Source organism: Thermobia domestica, chromosome 11, assembly GCF_964235325.1.
Source record: "Thermobia domestica chromosome 11, izTheDome1.hap1.1, whole genome shotgun sequence".
In the NCBI taxonomy this organism is placed as follows: domain Eukaryota; kingdom Metazoa; phylum Arthropoda; class Insecta; order Zygentoma; family Lepismatidae; genus Thermobia; species Thermobia domestica.
In genome coordinates this window covers 118408082-118425160 of record NC_137464.1, presented here as the reverse complement: position 1 = coordinate 118425160, position 17079 = coordinate 118408082, and the positions used below count along the sequence as shown (strand labels likewise).

The following is a 17079-nucleotide window of genomic DNA, read 5'->3' as shown; positions in this document are numbered from 1 at the left end:
AAGGTCATGTGAAGGGAGAATAAGAAAGGAATGAGTGATTCATTTTCCCGGCAATAATGCATGACTGTCACCTTTTTGGAAGAAGATATAAATAACGGTGTCAAATTACCTACAACAAAATTTCCATGTCACCTATGTCGGAAGTTAAAGTTGCTCGTGTCGTATGTGTGTGGATTTGAAATTATGTGATCCTGTGGCAGTATAAGAACACTAAAAGAAACATCTGGATTCATTTAGTTGTAGTGCAACATCTTCAAATTTGAATTTTTCCTAGCTCAGAATTTTGTCCAATTTTTGCCCATTTTTGTCCACCTAAGAAAAAATTTTGTACCATTCAAATTAACAAAGGAGGGCCATTTAAAAATTTCGTTCACTTCGATCACCTGTAGTATAACATCTTCAAATTCGAATTTTAGCTAGTTCAGAATTTTGTCCATTTTGTCCAACCCTACAAAAAATTGTAAAATTCAAATAAACGAGGGAGGGCATTTTAAATTTCGGTCACTTTGATCACCTGTAGTGCGACATCTTCAAATTCGAATTTTAACTAGCTCAGAATTTTGTCCGTTTTTGTCCACCCAAGAAAGAAATTTGGACCATTTAAATAAACGAGGGAAGGTCATTTCAAAAATTGTCCACATCAATCACCTATAGTGCGACATCTTCAAATTTGAATTTTAACTAGCTCAGAATTTTGTCCATTTTTGCCCACCCAGGAAAAAAATTGTGTACCAATCAAATAAATGAGGGAGGACCATTTCAAAATTTCGGCCACTTCGATCACCTGTATCGCATCTTTAAATTCGAATTTTAATTAGCACAGAATTGTGTCGAATTTTTAAACATTATTGTACCACCAAGAATAAATTCTGTACCATTGAAATAAACCAGGGACGGTCATTTAAAAATTTGGCCACTTAGATTGCTTGTAGTGAGACATTTTCAAATTCGAATTTCAGCTATCTTGGTCATACAAAAATTTACCAAAAAAAGGAAAATTCTAAACTAGTTAGAATTCGAATTTAAAGATGTCATACTACTGGTGATTGAAGTGGCAGAAAATTTTGAAACGGGCCTCTTTTGTTAATTTGAATGGTACAAATTTTTTTGATGGTACAAACATGTACGGAAATTGGACAAAATTCTGAACTAATTAAAATTCAAATTTGAAAAATGCGCACTACGGGTGACCGAAGTGGCCGAAATTTGAAATGGCCCTCCATCGTTTATTTGAATGGTACAATTTTTTTCCTTGGGTGGACAAACATGGACAAAATTCTGAGCTAGTTAAATTTCAAAGGGCCTGTGACACATCCATAAGGTGTCTGGGCCACAACAACCGTTTTTGATAAAACTTGGTAGAATAATTGGACACCTTGCAAAACTAATGTAACTAGCAGAAATTTGTCGAAAAAGCTGTAGTTTCTGAGATACAATCGATTCATTAAAGATGACATTTGTCGTGATATCTCGAGAACGGCTCCACCGAGATCAAGCAAACTTAGCAAGCCATAGTAGATACATGATAGCTTTAAAACGAAATTAATACGAATTGTCTGCACCTGCGCAGAACTGCGCAACTAATTGTGCGCATGCGCATATCTCGAAAACGTGAAGACTGCGATATATTTTTCTCTTGTTTAGTATGAACTACATGACGAGTATAACATAATGCAAGAAAAAAGTAGACTCAAAGGTGAGCGTTTTCAAGCAATTGAGGTGAGAAGATGTTGGGGTGGTCTGTCCCCGGACACCCGCCTCTAGTTACGCACTCTGTCTCGCTTCTCAGTCATACATTTCCATTACACTTATGTAAAAGTCATATAGTTAACGTTAATAGTCGCCATATTCGGGTCGTAGTGATATCAAGTACTTTAAGTCATCAATGTTGGACAATAGTAACACAGTATTAAGAGAGCGTAAGGATAAACTATGAGGCATATAGTCGCGATCTATTGAAACTAGTGGTAGGCACAGAAACAGGTTTTCCGGTTTTCGGTTTTTAGGAAAACCGAAACCGGGTTCTGAAAAGGTTCAAAACCCCGATTTTTCACTGAAACCGGTTTTAACCTAAATCGGTTCGGTTTTTACCGAAACCGGTTATCCGTTTTCTACAAAGCAGGTTCGGTTTTTCTACGGAAAACCTGTTTTTGTGCCTACCACTAGTTTCAATAGATCACGACAATAGTGCGTAACTAGAGGCGGGTGTCCGGGGGCAGAGCATCCCATCTTCTCACCTCAATTGCTTGAAAATGCTCACCTTTGAGTATAGTTTTTTCTTGCATTATGTTATACTTGTCATATAGTTCAAACTAAGCAAGAGAAAAATATATCGCAGTCTTCACGTTTTCGAGATATGCGCATGCGTACAATTATTTGCGCATTCTGCGCAGGTGCAGACAATTCGTTTTAATTTCGTTTTAAAGCTATTATGTATCTACTATGGCTTGCAAAGTTTGCTTGATCTCGGTGGAGCCGTTCTCGAGATATCACGACAAATATCATCTTTAATGAATCGACTGTATTTCAGAAACTACAGCTTTTTCGACAAATACCGGCTAATTACATTAGTTTTGCAAGATGTCCTATTAGTCTACCAAGTTTAATCAAAATCGGTTGTTTTGGCCCAGACCTTATGGATGTGTCACAGGCCCTTTGAAAATGTCTCACTGCACATGATCAAAATGGTGAAATTTTTAAATGCCCTCCTTTGTTAATTTCGATGGTACAATTTTTTTCTTGGGTGGACAAACATGAAGAAAATTCTGAGCTTGTTAAAATTCAAATTTGATGATGTCGCACTGCAAGTGATCGAAGTGGCCGAAATTTTTAAACAGTCCTAATTTGTTAATTTGAATGGTATAAATTTTTTCTTGGGTGGACAAAAATGTCGCACTACAACTAAATGGGCGCGAAAAATCTTTTTGAAGCAATAGATTGAAGTTGATAGATGTTAACAATTCAAGAAGAAAATATATTTTGCAAAGCAAGTAAGCTTGTTTTCAAAAGAGGACATTTCTATTTTGTTCGACAGCAAAAGCTCAAACTTCAGGAGAGCTCTATTTTTTGACCTCCTTATATTTTCATAGCAGGTTCAAGTCTGGTAAGAAGTTTATTCAACTATGAAACTCCCTAGATGTAGCTTTTATTTATTTATTTATTTATTTATTTATTTATTTTTCATACTTGACAGAGTTCATTCCAAAGAAACCGTTGAAAAATATATTTCGGGAAGAAATGAACAACCCTTTTGAAAATGAGCTCTAAATTAATTAAAATATTTGCTTTACAAAATCTAAAACTTGTCACAGCAGTTACTTTTTTGAGATAAGGAGATAAGTTTCCAAGTTTTCAAAAGAGTTTATGATAGAATATTTAAATATAAGCTTGTATTGCTTTCATACGCACCTCGGTCTCTCGAAATGTAACTTCCCTACTAAGTCTTCAGTTATGTTTTCGATAACCACCTTCTTCCCATTCATGCTCCATGTCTTGTACAAATTACTTTATTCCATTTAAAGTATCAATATTATACATTGTAAATTATTGTTGTTTGAAATGGACAATTTACGCTAGAAGAAAATATTCTAGGATTTACACATAATTGGATACAAAAAGTAATTTAAAGTGGATTTATTTTCTTTTAAACCAGACGTAAGGTTTTTGAATACAGGCTTTTAATGCAGTAAAAACTGTCTTCAACAGGCCACTTATTAAACGGAAATTTTTTAGTCCCATGAATTTAAATGTAGAACAAAATGTGTTAAATTTCTCTTGATTAGGCGGAACCTGTGTTGCGAACGGATGTTAAAATATACTTTTTAACGAAAATTTTCAAGTTCCGGAATGTAGCGTTTAGAAAAATCTTAACATTCTGTGAGAGGTTAGGTATATGAACTACGTTGTCTGTAAAGGTCTTCATTTACTTGTTATCCTACACATTTAACCTTTAGTACACCGCCACATAAGGTCCTAGTTACCGTGTGAGTTTTTGAACGAAGTGCAATTTACATAGTTATTTCCAAATACCAATAACTCGTTCCCTAGCTGCTATAGAGACATGGAACAAGAAGCATAATATACACAATAAATCAAAAGGGAGTCAAAAGTAGAGGGAGGAGCGCTGTGAAGGGCATAACATCAATTTTTTGTCTTGGCCTTTAAAACCGTATGTAGTTTTGTTGTTGTTGTTCACTGTGTTTTATGTGTATTAATTTGTAGCATAAATAAATCATATAACTGAATACGGTAGGCCTATGTACAACATTTTTTTTTTAAAATTTTATCTCACTATGCCCATTATATGTATGTACTTTATTTTTCAACATAGATCTATCTTCGTTAACTTTGAAACTTTTAACGGAAATATTTGCGAGTCCTGTTCAATTTCGCTAGGCAGTTTTTATTATGTGCTTATGCCAGAAATGTTTATTTCTCTGATGCTCAGTTGCACCAACCGAGGATTAATCCGTGGATGGAGATTAAACTAAAATTAATCATGCAAGTGAGGATAATGTGTTGCACCAACACTGATCTGAAGATTATATCGCCAAATCATCAGATTAAGATTAACCATCGAAAACGGGAGATTAATCCTTGTTAACGTCGTGATCAGCTATGAGTAGAGTGAATATGATTGCAAAAGTTTGGATATTTTAGATGAATTTGAAGTACTGGATGAGATGGATATGCTATCCGACCTACAAGAATAATGAGAGACAGGCAAAATCCTTTTCAGTACTTCAACGATAATGAATTATGTATTCGTTTTAGCTTGTCTAACTGTTTTGGATATTTTACGTTTTGTTGCAGGACTGCTTGAGAAGATTACATTAATAATTTGGATGTTTATGTCGTTATGTGGATATAAATGGTGTTACTGTGCTTATTTCAATTGTTTCTAAAGCAAGAAAGAGTGATATTTGTGGCAATAAAAATATGTCATTACTACAATTGACCGATTAAAGTAGCATATTTGCACTAATTCATTATATTATTTATTTTATTAATTGAAGTTATTTACTTACTACAGTCTGTGAATTGAAGAAATTTAGTTTCTAGTGGCCACCTAGTAGAGATGGAATAGTAGGTTGAATTTATCTTACAGTTAAGTTTATTTATCTTTATAAGATTCTACCTTGCTGCAAGACACTCTCCTGGGCTCAGTTATATTTTATGGCATACAATGTTCCATTCGTTCATTTAACAGGCCTACAGGCATTTTAAATCTTTACAGTTTTGCTTTATTTGGATTGAATATGCCCGTGTATATTAAATACTGCATCAATAAGTGTGAAAAGAAAATAATAAACCGAAGCAGAAAATCAGAGCAGTTAACTTTGTATGTCATAAATTAGAATTGTTCCCATTCTTACATTAAATTTATTAGCATGTTCTGCAAATTTTACAATAAAAACTAATGATTGCTGCTACCGTGTTTTTCCCAATAAGTCATGCAGTAACCACCGTAAATAATTAACCTGATATGTATAGATTTTAAAAAATGTAAGCAAATTTTCATTAGAAGCGCCGGTGCACATTTACTGTACGGATTCACAGATTTTTAAAATATACAGAACAAATTTGTAGTACTATTTTAATAGACTAATGTATTACTAACCGAAATATTTTGTCTTCATACCTGTGAGATACGTAACTACATAAAAATGCATTAATGTAAGTCGAACCTGTTATGTACGGATTCCCCTATAATGTAGCTAGTAACCATAGTATGTGAAATGAAGAGAAGTATCTGAAGTCAATGTGCTAACTCTTAACGCGCAACCATACAAATGTCTGAGAGTTAAGAGATCCATATAATTGTGAAATTTACGTCAGTAATGTATTATGTTACTTTGGGCAATTGTGCTGTATCGCCGGTCCACACGAAAATCGAAATATATATATATATATAAATGTACTACATTTCGTTAGATTAGATTTGATAACATTATATTAGGTTAGGTTACAAACCAATTACCTTGAAAACAGAGGCATGTAAACTTTTACAACTTGGAATTAAAATCACTATATGCGTATAAATATGGAGTTCGGACATATGCCATAAAAACTACAGTGCAAAAACATAAACCAACTTGTGCTAGGTGGCGACTAAAAGCGCAAGTCAGAGCAGGGTGAAGCTAGTGGACCCGCACGATAGCGTGAAGGTGCGTCAGAAGGGAGCAGACACGTCAGCGACGGCGTGTGCGCAAGTAGGCGAGGGCAGTGAAAACAGTTGGGTTTTGGTAATGATACGAGTTTCAATAGCACTTGTCATGGTTTCATAGTAATAACTGCCCACTTGTAAACAAAATACACTTTTTGCACTGTTTGCAAAAATACAATGCCGTAGTGACCACCTAGCAAGTTAGGTTGGTTAAGTTGCATTAGGTTAGGTTATAATTCGATAAAACTCAAACACGAGTGTCAGAATCTTGACAAACATGCGCCATTTCCACAGTGCTTTCCCGCCCCTAAATCATAGCAATTGTACCTCTCCGCCAAATAGACTCTTCCACCTCCATATTTAGTGCCGCTTACATAAAAACAACCAAGAACAGACACTTTCTTATTTTTAACTATTCCCATCACATGACTTTCGCTCATTCTTCTCAGATATCAAAATAAATTAACCAATACACCCGTAAATTTCCTAACACTGATCCGGCGATAGAGCATTTAACCCTTAATTTGGAACACAAATATACAAGCAATGAAAATATCGCGATATGACCTATAACGTCTTTAGTAATGTACAAATACATTATTCAACATGTAAGGTATTTGATGTCATATATAGTGTTTGGACTATCCTTATTTATATGTACACTCACCTTCGCTGACGCACACCTTCGCTATCAATCGGGCCACTCCTATGCTCTCCTACCCTAACTCGATTAGATAGCATTTGTGCTTTTTAGTGACCATCTAGCACAAGTTGTTTAGTAACTTTTGAGCAATAGTTCTTATGTGTATACACTCAAATGGATCTGTACAAACGAATGCAAGCCCACACTCCAAGAATGATTATTTAAGATACAAAAAGTCGATATGCTGAAAAAGAAACATAAATGCAAGGAACTTGTTCTTGGATCCGTACATAAAGCTGCACCGAATCGCCAATTTGTAATATTATGCAAACCCGACAGTGAATTACTAAAATAAACTTTGCTTGATTAAGAGGATCATATTTACGTACACCAGTGCTAGTTTCTGGAATGAAGCATAACCAACTAGCGACGCCAATGTAAACTTAATTCTTTGCTATTTTACTGAGCGGAATTGGCGCGGCGATGTAAGTGTATGTCAAAATTTGAGTTTTGAAAGTCTTGTCCGAACAGAGTCGTGGGGTTCCATGCTGACGTAACTGTCAAATAAAGTGTCACGGTGAGACGTAGCAATACGATAAGGTAACCTAACCTAACCTTTCCTACTCTACCCTACATTTCAAAATAATGACTAAATATTGAATGTAAGTAAACCTAACGTAACATAACATAACTTACTCTACTCTACATTTGGAGCGCTTACTCGTGGTGCGTGGGGTCCCTGCTTCGATTACTGGCCGAGAAAATTTGTTTTGGAAACATCGTGTCTGTGGGTTTTATCAGGGTACTCCCATTTCCTTGCACATTCTCATTCCACTAATTCTTCCACCATCACTCACTTGCTTCAATCATCGTCTCCCTTAGCCTAAGGGGCATGATCGTGGGACGTTCAACTTAAAGATTTTATTTCATTTTTCTAGCCTACATTTGAAAATAATGGCAAAGCATTGAGCTAACGTAATGTAACTTAACCTACAATACTCTACGCTACGCTACCGTACGCTACCCTAATATTCTCTACTCTTCCCTATCCTACCCTATACTTGAATGGAAAAACCGAACGTTGGATTTAAGAGAAGACGGTATTTGTGTGTAGCCAAACATTTAAGAAAAAGGGATTACCCACCCTTCCTTGGAAATGTCGCTTAACATGCGGATAAAGAAGCCTGATCCGTTAAAACAGAGCTATTCTTTCTTTCTTTCTTTCTTCTTCTTCTTATTATTATTTGCTTTTATTATTTGGACTTAAGATATCCATATTTGATTTGGTTTGGAGTTTAGCATCCCTTTCAGCGGCGAGGCTATATGAGACCCGGTCCTACAGCTTAAAGTAAGATCCGAACGGTGGATCTCCCACGCCATCCCGCTTGTCCAAAATAATAATAATAATAATAACTATGCGCTCCCATATACATTTTGAAATATCAGGAAGATCTTCCTTTTCAGTATTTGTTTTTTTTAAAGGATATCTTTGTCCACCAGTATTAAACATATTTGCCTTCCCGAGGAGTCAACTTCGCACGCTTTCTTCCCATATCTAGTACGAAAAGTTACCACATACTATGCGAATCAGTTTTCAGTTGTTACTCCTCTTTTAGCCAATCAAACGTATGATATTGTATTACGTTATATTGAAAACATAATACACAACTATGTAGTTTTCGGTGTTTTTTGGCGAAAACTTGCATTTATCAATCAAAACATTACTGTACATCAAAAATGTTCCTTCCGTGTCACGGGTCGTTAAGGGACAGTATTTCAAAGAAGCAATGTTACTTGCCGATAAATCTGAAATTTGTGCGTTTTTGTTCCCAGGAACACTTTATTTATATTAGACACGCGGTGTCTCAGTGGTAGAGCGTTCACCTCTGGTGCTTGGGGTCCCGGGTTCGATCCCAGCCCCCGCCAAGTGAACTTTATGGTGGACAAACACCGCGCTCGTGGGTTTTCTCGGGGTTCTCCCGTTTCCTCCCACTTCATTCATTCCACCATTTTCACTCATCTCTCATTATCACCGTCTCCTTTAGCCTAACCGGCATAACCGTGGGACGTAAAACTCAAAGATTTCATTTCATTTCATTTTACATTATGAGAGCTATTATTGACAATATCTGGACACGATTCTTTTAAGCGCTGAGAAAAAGCTTTACACAGAAATCTAAAAGATGAAATATATATATTCAAAATGAGTAAAAAAAGATCTGGACTTGATTCTGTTGTACTCTGAATGCGCCATGTAACACAATTTAATTTTCATGAAGCAAGGAATTTAAATCAATATTAAGAAGAAATCTATGAAATCAAACATTTAAAATTGTAGTTCGTTTCAAAGAAAAAAAAATATAACTCCCCATATAAATCAATGGGCTAAAAATTAAAGATGGAACACGTATTTAACAACGTTAATACCTACAGATACTTTCTATCTAGAACACTTCTATAAATTTTATGTTTTGAAGTCAGACAATACATGAAATTCGCTTGGCAAACTTTCGATTACTTTGTTTACAAATTATATCAAATGCTACTACTAATACGTGTTGCTAGTGGAGGACATCATTACTTTTCTGTCTATATTGTGTTCGAGTTTACATAGGACATTCACAGCCCATTAATTATACTAATATCATATTTTGATGTCACACAGAAATAATTTGCTATATTTACATTTAGCATAACCTAGCTGAACTGTTAGCAGAACTTTTTACAATTCTATCATGAAAATAACTTATTTTCGCATGCACAGTAACTAAAAAAATTGAATCGTGTATTTCCTCCGAAAATGCTAAATGTATGAGAAGATTGTGGTGGTATATAGCTATATACATATACAGTATGTGTATTCATATTAACCCAAAACGGACGACGTCTTCAAAATTGTAACGTTTCATTGTATTGACAAGAAGCAGTGTTGGAGAAGTTTCTGCTACTGGTAGTAGATCGTAACATATCTGCTACGTTTGGAAACTTGTGTGTAAAAATGGCGACCTGCAGCGGAATCAGGAAGAATTCCAACTCCTACATGCAGTTTCCTGTGACGTCGGACAAGGAATGCCATGTGAATGAAGTACTGGAACGTCGTTTTAGGTTGATTAATTATCTTTTTGATTGTCGTTGACCCCAATTCACATTCATTTTCTTTGCACTGTTTTTGAATCTATGCCATGGAAAATATGGCGTAAAAATATGCCACGACGTAGCTTTTCCAAAACCGGGTCACCTTGAGAACCATGATGCACACATACACACATACGCAAACTTGGCGCGATACTAGAGGCCTTTGGCTTTTTCCAGCTCTTTAAATCATTCGGATCGGTCGATTTTGTTAGCAGGGGTGAAAGTTTAAAATCGGACACATATAGATGGATCAACCTTCTGTAAGTGCATCCACAGACATCATGAAGCTATTACTACTTTTCTGCTTCTTATTAAGAGTAGTTCGAATCCTATTCATTGTTGAAATTGGTCGTCAAACTTCGATCAATTAATACTTTTCTTTCTGTACAATACTTAAACTACCTAATAAAATAAAATAATTCTTAAAATATTTGAACTTACGATTTCAAATTTCACTGGACTTCCAATAGGTGTGCTCGCCATTCCCCAGCTTGGGCTTCTCTCAGCTTCTGTAAGTAAATAACAAAGAACGGAAATATTTAACAAATGGATCTTACATTAGTACTTGCTACCAGCCAAGAAAGAAAGAATAATAAGTAATTAATCCAGTATTTTTATTCGTAACTAACATGTATGTAAGTACCTGTTATTTTGATTACCCCCACGCAGGGATTCCTTTGTTCTAAGCGTATTATATATATATAAATCACAACAAAAGGTACTTATATAATTTTGAATTAAAATGCATTAACGGGATTGTATAGACACTTTTCTTTTTGAGCACTAGCATCACAAAGCACATGATTCACGCGTTCATCAAAGTCGTCTGCCACCACAGATATCCACCTCGGATACTATCACATAGGTCGGTAAACCCTTCTTTAAACTCTCTGCAGCAGTCATAAACACAGTCATCATTTTAAAGTTCCTGCCGATGAACTGACACTATATTACGTCCTTCCGCCTGAAGCAATCGAATTACATTACATACTTCATCAGACTATCCATCGGTGTGGGGGATGGGCGATGTCCAATGGACAGCTTTGTCTTACCCCGCCTTCGTCATTTTACATGCTCTGGGTTAACAAATATTTAAAAAAATCGTCGTTGTCGTATATTTAATACATTCATTTTGTTTCTCTTCAAAATTTTCACGTAAGTACATTTCACTCTGATTAAATTTGTTAACACTAGGATGTTTCACACTAATGGAAGAGCATTTAACAACACCCGTTAAGAATTCACGTATTTCATACGAAGTTGGTACACAAGAAGGTGAAAAGGTAATACTGATCCCAATATAATGCCGTGAAACATCCTGAACATGTGTAGGTTCAAACACATGCATTACTCAACTTAATAGTACGGGTAGTCACTCCGAATTATCACAAAAGCAGTTCTTCGTGCAGAGGTTGAATACCAGTCTGGAGTATGATGGCCCCACGCCTTTAGATCTTGGTACAGATGACGTTGTCGGAGACCAGCTGGCTGTCAGATGCTGCCACATGTGCTAGACAGGTTTAGGTTCGGAAACTTACTACCCCATGATAGAAGACATACGCCGAATAGAGCACGCTGGGTCCTCTGGCGATATAAGAAAGCCTGTTATTCTGCTGGAAAATGGGATGCCGCATAGTGTCCAAATGCAACCGGAAGACAGCACTCACGGTATTATAATAATGGTCGATTACCAGCCATCCTTTCCTGAATGAAAACTACAGGCAAGCGTGATGTACTGCTTATTACTCCCATGTTCCAAATGTTGATTTTGTGTGGTGAGTGCAAACACATGCTTAATTTTTCCGCTCACTTGCAAGTCTATGAACAAACATCAGTTGTCACTGTGTCCGAAGCAAACTGACTCTTAGCACACCACTCGTGTCGTCAATATAAGATCTCTCGACGGTCTCAGCGATAAGCATATATGACGGGTATAGTGCGACAGAAACACGGGAGACAATTGATGGTTAGTGTTCGTGGGGACATATTAAAAGAAGCAGGAACTACACGGTAACTGATTGGACTGACGGAAGGTATCCTATCCAATAGTGTGATCCCAAGATTCTTCTGTTCTGGCGCTGCCCTCTGCTTCCTTCGTGTGAATCATCGAAAGACTACTCACACATCATGACCCATGTAAGCGGTTACCTTTCGTACTTTCAACTATACGGTCATGTTCAAATTCACATAGTTACTTGAAAGGGATTTGTTGGCGTCGTTCTAGTACTGCACACAGACCATAATCCACACACAATACTCGTCGTGTTACATGACAAACTTCAAACTATTAGTAGCATGTCCTTCCAATTAAGACCACCATTTCTCTATAGATGCACATTCGGTGGAGTGAATTTCATTCGAATCGGACAACGTATATGAGGTAGTATTTTTAAATGAGTTTCTACTCGTGTATATTATTATTTGGTGCTTAAAGAATGGATCAATTTATCACCTTGAGTAGGTATTAAGTTACAGTGTTAATAAACCACACTCGAAACACAAAATTTCCGGTGGGAACTTATCTGGTTGAGATGTGTTAAGTTGTAGATTCACATCTCAAATAATCTAGGTGCTGAAAGAGACGCTAAACTAATCAGCCAACCAATCAATCGAAACACCAAATGGCAATGTTGTGTAAAAATAATTCTAGTTAAATGAAAAACTGATAGAACGGTAGTAACTTGGCTCACCGTTGCGTATTGCCGGGAAAAGGTATCACCGCCTATCCGCAAATCCTACCTTTATTTCAGTTCTCTGTAACAACTCCATCAGTTGTTACACCGCTTGCTATATCCTTATATCATTTGTTCTTTTTTTTTTTTTTTTAATTAAAACACTTTCTTATCTTTTATCATTAGTATTTATTACATGTAACTTTGTTTACTCACTTTTAATAAGCGTGTGCAAATTCTCTAGTTTTGTGAAGTTTTCGGAGGCTGTGCTCATGGAAGATAGCCCTGATCTTTCTCCGTCTTTCATTGTTTTTCCATTCTTAAAGTACGAGTGCCATTCAAAATAACTCATATTACACAGTCATATTGACAGAGAACTGCCGAATCATATGAAAGGTCTCTACCGTAGATATTCCTAGCTTTTTGATGTTAGTTTTTTGCTCTAAAATCCTATCGGGTTTCAATGTTAAAAGTGGCTCTGTAGCTTGACCGAAACTGCCTTTGGTATTGACAGCTACGGTAGATGATGAATACTGTGACGCAAAAAGGTTTGAAATATTCCACTGGAAGGTGATCAAAACACGTTGTTCAACATTATTCTGTACAGAAAAAATATTTTTACGGGAATGCCGACAAAACCAAGAGGATAGGTATTAATATATTCTAGCAATATTAATAAAATGCTATTAACAGTATAAAGAATCTTCAACGAGTTAAAAGTTTCTCAACAATACAAATGCAAGGTTTCTATAAAAGAATGACGAGATTCTAAACGCTTGTCATTTGTCTTGTAGATTAACGTATAGATTTTGATTCTTGGAGGCGTCAAGAAACTCATGAAATTTATTCCCTGGAAGGTGAGGCTGTTGTGTCATCAGGTTTCACTTACACTTGACTTTAAATAAAACTTTAGGTGTCAAGATGTCGCCTAGGTAGTGAGATGCCGAATCCAGTTGAGAAAGCACAGCGCATTACTTGGTTAACTGAAACTAAATCAGTGATCATTGTACAACGTAATTTTCGACGCCAGTATGGGAGATCCCGCCAATATGAGAGTATTTGTAAGTGACTGAAACAATTTAAAGAAACAAAAAAGTGTCTTAAAAGGAAAATCACCCAGAGGGGCGGGCGTATCCAAGACGGTTTCCTGGCAAATGGACTGGCAGAGAAGAACCAACTGCTTGGCTTCCTCGTAGCCCTGACCTGACTCCTTTGGACTTTTCCTTTGGGGACATGTAAATGATCTGGTATATGCTTAGAAAAATCAAAGTTTAAATCACCTTAAAGATTGAATAAGAAACACAATCGCATTCATTCCACCAGACATGATGACACGAACATGGCAGGAGATACAATATCGATTGGACATACACGTATGTAAGGCCACCAAAGATGCATATATGGAAATCTACTGGATGTCAGAAAAGCTTTCAGACATATCCTTTCATTCGCATTAGTTCGATAATCCAATGTTTCTCATGTGAGCTGTATGACGATACCAATCGAATGCCTTGTAGTTACCGAATTGCTGATGGGTATAACAGAAGAATGTGAACATTTGTCTAATACAAGTAAAATGGATGCTTATTTGTCTGCAAGATACAATTACATGCAAATCACACTAGATTTTTGTCGAGTTGCAATATATAACGTTTGTATTTTTGACAAACTTTTCAGTCTTGTAAGTTCTCTAATTCAACCTAAACCCTGCACTAAATATCATTCTTCGCTTTGCGGACTAGATTTTCTTCATTAGAGCATAATATTAATTTAAGAAACAAGTAACACTGGTAAGAATACTACTATGTACTTACTGCACGACAATATTTGACTACCTTCCCAATGGAATGTTTCAAAACTCTCTACATCACAACACTACATTTCATTTCTGTCAAGAGGGAATTAATGGCATTTTTAATATTGCAAATGTGCTCAAACTCACCCCCGCAAAACTCTGTAGCAAAATTTTCAACGTACACAGATCATTGTTCAGCACATTAGTTCAGAAAGACCACTGCTCTCTTAGCTGTAAGTACATTTTCGTGCTGCGCATCTTTCTACGTGTTACTCAACTAGTCTCCGAGCCGATTAAGAATGAAACATCTTTACCTAATTAAAAATACATCTCTCTTTTCTCTCATTAAATTTTAGATTTTTCCCTTCTCATTGGGATCAGGAGGGAAAGAGTTTAAATAAAGGAAGCTACAGTTTAAACTTCTTCAGTGTCATATTCGATGTTCTACAAAGATGAACATAGTGTACTACGGGTACGTCAATTCTGCACTCAAACATAGTGTACTACGGGTACGTCAATTCTGCACTCACTACGGCCAATGAAGTAAGCATGGGATTTGCAGAATTTATAAAAAGTAAATAATGTGAAAAAAAAAAAAAAAAAAAAAAAACGAACAGGAACTCATGTATTAACCGTTTAAGAGAATTCTGAAGTTTCATAAAACGAATGACGATTTAAGATGTGAACAGCTCCATATGCTATAGATTTAGGTAAACTTAATTCAGATAGTAACGGATCGTTTTAAAATAAGAATGACATTCTGTAGCACTTCCTATCTAAGAACAAAGGATTCTATGCGTTCTCTCGTTCACTGGTATTGTTTCTCGAAATTGTAAGATCAGATGAGAGGTATGCTTGCATTTTGAAATATCTTCTCAAATTGCGCTTTTCACTGTTTCATACACGGAAGTTCATAAATAAACTTCAACAATAAATAGTTTCTCCTCTACAGAGTATCTCATGATGCCTAATTCACAGAAGAAAACATTACGATACAAACAGTACGTATTCCTTCTGTAGTCACTCCCTTTCTTGTGCATTTATATAGAATACTGTAAGAGACAATCGTACAATATTCTTTCCCTATGGCACTTGCATTTCTTTTCACGGTTCTATGAGGAGTGGTCATTACACATATGTTTTGCCTCTTGACATCGGATCTCGAAAGTTCGAAGAAAAATATCTTTTACGGATATCGTTAATAAGGCATAACTGAAAATGTACTGTATCTTTTTCAGTCCAAGTAGATACCTTCCTACTCTATCTATCCAAAATGAAAATTATCAAAGATAATTCTACACTTTATTATTTCATGATATGCATTATTTCACTTCGTATACGTACTTTTTTATATGTTAACGTTATAGAATTCACAAATAGAAGCTAATGATTTAGAAGTAAGTAACAAGGATTCTTTCTTTTCGTACTGAACATTAATGAATGTTTTGTATATACGTAAGGAATCGGTGGGAGACTCAGGTATTCACCATATACGGTCCAAAAGTCACCCAAGTTTGGGTTGCGTAACTTTAAGCATACTGTATTACACCTCATGGTACAATATGGCATTACTTACCATTTCGTCGAAACTCCAGAGGAAAATAATTTTCCTGTTCATCATTAAGTTCTTGTGGATTATTACACAGCCTGAAAAGTAATAAGTATAAGAAAAACAGTAAACTACAATTATATATATACACACTCTGTTTATATATATATATATATATATATATATATATATATATATATATGAGGTTGGTTTATTTATATTGAGCCGAATTTGAGTGTGTCACTTACCTAGGAAGAGCCATATTTTCGCAACGGTTGTGTTCTATCTGTACGCCACCTCTACTGACTTCTGCCCAACATCGGAATTTTCATTGCAGGAGACTATGGATAATGCATCTCATTCCTCTTTATAGACTTTCCACAGGCTGGAGACGGTGCAGACTTGAGGAATCCGAAAGCACAATAGTCCATTGGACTAGCATCTGGACTCTTGACAGGGATGTCAGAGAAAAAATTGCCGAAATTCCAGTTTCCTGTTCCATATGGCAAACAGAATTTCAGCTATGTTTTCGCCGTGTGGCTAGATGCCTTGTCTTGGTGCAGTTCAGCCTGGTTCACTTCTTGTCCATACAATGCTGGGATTTCATGCTGATACATTTCAGTCAGGACAAAGTCTAGTAGTATGCAGCACTGATTTTGACGTTTTGCTCCACCTTTCAGAGACGAAGTTTGTCATTGTAAGAAAACAAGCCACAGTCATGAAACTCTGCGCACTGGCGGAAGAACGTGTTTCGACCCTTTGCGTCAACAGGTTTGTATGTAATGGCACGAAATTTACCATAGTCTGTGAGGTAAATACATGCCTCATCAAAGATAACAACTAAGTTCCACCGATCACTTAAGATGACGTTTACACAGCCTCCTACATTCCTTTCTCACTCAGCCACATAATATGGTTTCAGAGCGTGCACATTGCTGTTGCAAACAATTGTGAGGTGTAAATCCCAGTGAATCGCGCGGTTGATTGTCGCCTGCAATGTGTGGCATTTGCTCGTCATCGCACGCTGTGTGTGGGTATTTTCGAAGGTCGCCATATGCCAAGCCACACGCGGCGGAGTTCTCTTCACGGAAAGCCGGTTTCTAGCTGCTCGCGTCGGTG

The 17079-nt window shown here is 36.4% G+C and overlaps 1 protein-coding gene across 6 annotated transcripts in view; it reads right to left on the bottom strand.

Moving 5' to 3' along the window:
• LOC145664394 (uncharacterized) overlaps positions 1 to 17079 on the bottom strand; it is a 73454-nt gene that overhangs the window by 24654 nt on the left and 31721 nt on the right. For all 6 annotated transcript variants that reach the window (XM_081731060.1, XM_081731059.1, XM_081731058.1 and 3 more), the window contains 2 exons: positions 15988 to 16058; positions 10386 to 10453 (listed from right to left, as the gene is read on the bottom strand). In XM_081731060.1, coding sequence (XP_081587186.1) covers positions 10386 to 10453; positions 15988 to 16058 — 139 coding nt within the window. The remainder of the gene's footprint in view (positions 1 to 10385; positions 10454 to 15987; positions 16059 to 17079) is intronic.